The sequence below is a fragment of the Rhincodon typus genome, chromosome 11, assembly GCF_021869965.1.
Source record: "Rhincodon typus isolate 14 chromosome 11, sRhiTyp1.1, whole genome shotgun sequence".
In the NCBI taxonomy this organism is placed as follows: Eukaryota; Metazoa; Chordata; class Chondrichthyes; order Orectolobiformes; family Rhincodontidae; genus Rhincodon; species Rhincodon typus.
In genome coordinates this window covers 21,585,568-21,586,577 of record NC_063342.1, presented here as the reverse complement: position 1 = coordinate 21,586,577, position 1,010 = coordinate 21,585,568, and the positions used below count along the sequence as shown (strand labels likewise).

General features: G+C 44.5%; 1 protein-coding gene across 1 annotated transcript in view; it reads right to left on the bottom strand.

Annotated features, from left to right (window-relative positions):
- Positions 1–836: 836 nt before the first annotated feature.
- Positions 837–1,010, bottom strand: part of LOC125484413 (trifunctional purine biosynthetic protein adenosine-3-like) — a 7,675-nt gene continuing 7,501 nt past the window's right edge. The window contains exon 7 of the mRNA XM_048603049.1: positions 837–888. Coding sequence (XP_048459006.1) covers positions 837–888 — 52 coding nt within the window. The remainder of the gene's footprint in view (positions 889–1,010) is intronic.

Genomic DNA, 1,010 nt, shown 5'->3' with positions numbered 1-1,010 from the left:
AGCTGCATATATTAAAACACTGAGCCACATTCATTGCAACCAGAGAGAATATGTAAGCACATTGTGTGTTTTTAGACAAAACCTGGCTGACAGCTGTTTGCAGGGCATTTTTCAGGACAATGTCAAACAGTCTGTTTTAAAATTTGATTTGATTTGATTTGATTATTGTCACATGTATTTTGTTATAAAATATGGTGAAAAGTGTTGGATAGTGTCACCACTCTCTGGTGCCATCTTAAAACACAGCAAAATAAACCAAAACATTGACAATGAAGGCAGAAAAATAAAGAAATGAATAAAAAGTGTCCAGCTTCACAATCCTTGTTGTTAAGTGCTCCATCATGGGCCTGTTGGCCAGGCACAAATCCCCTTTGCAGTGCCACTGCCGCTGGAATGAAAGTCACCATTCTTCAGCACCATCTCACACCCACCGACACCCTCGCCACTACGTCTTCTCGATGGACCTCGCTAACGCAGATGCCATTGATGCTGCCAGCTACGCACGGGCCCAAACTCAACTCCGCCACCGCTATGAGCCTGCTTCGAGACCCCCTCGTCGATGCAGCCACTGCTGTTACTGCCAGGTCTTGTTCTGGACCCAAACTCACCTCTGCCTCCTTGAGTCTATGCTGGATGCAGACGCTGTTGGGAATAAACACATCCCCGACACGATCACAAGGAGTCTGCGCTGGGCCCACTCAACACCACCGATGCCATCACCGTCACCAAGCTCTTCTACAAGAAGTAAGCAAAATAAAATAGATAATAAAAACAACTAAAGAGAGAAAAGAAAAAGAAATAAGACCCAGGCTAAGAATCCCTACTCCACCATAATCTTACTGGAAGCAAAGTTTGGCATTAACTGGTGCCTTGTCCTGGGAAATACATCTACCATAAGAACAATAAGACCATAAGATATAGAAGCAAAATTAGGCCTTTCGGTCCATTGTGTATGCTCTGCCATTCAATCATGGCTGATATGCTTCTCAACCCCATTCTCCTGCCACCTC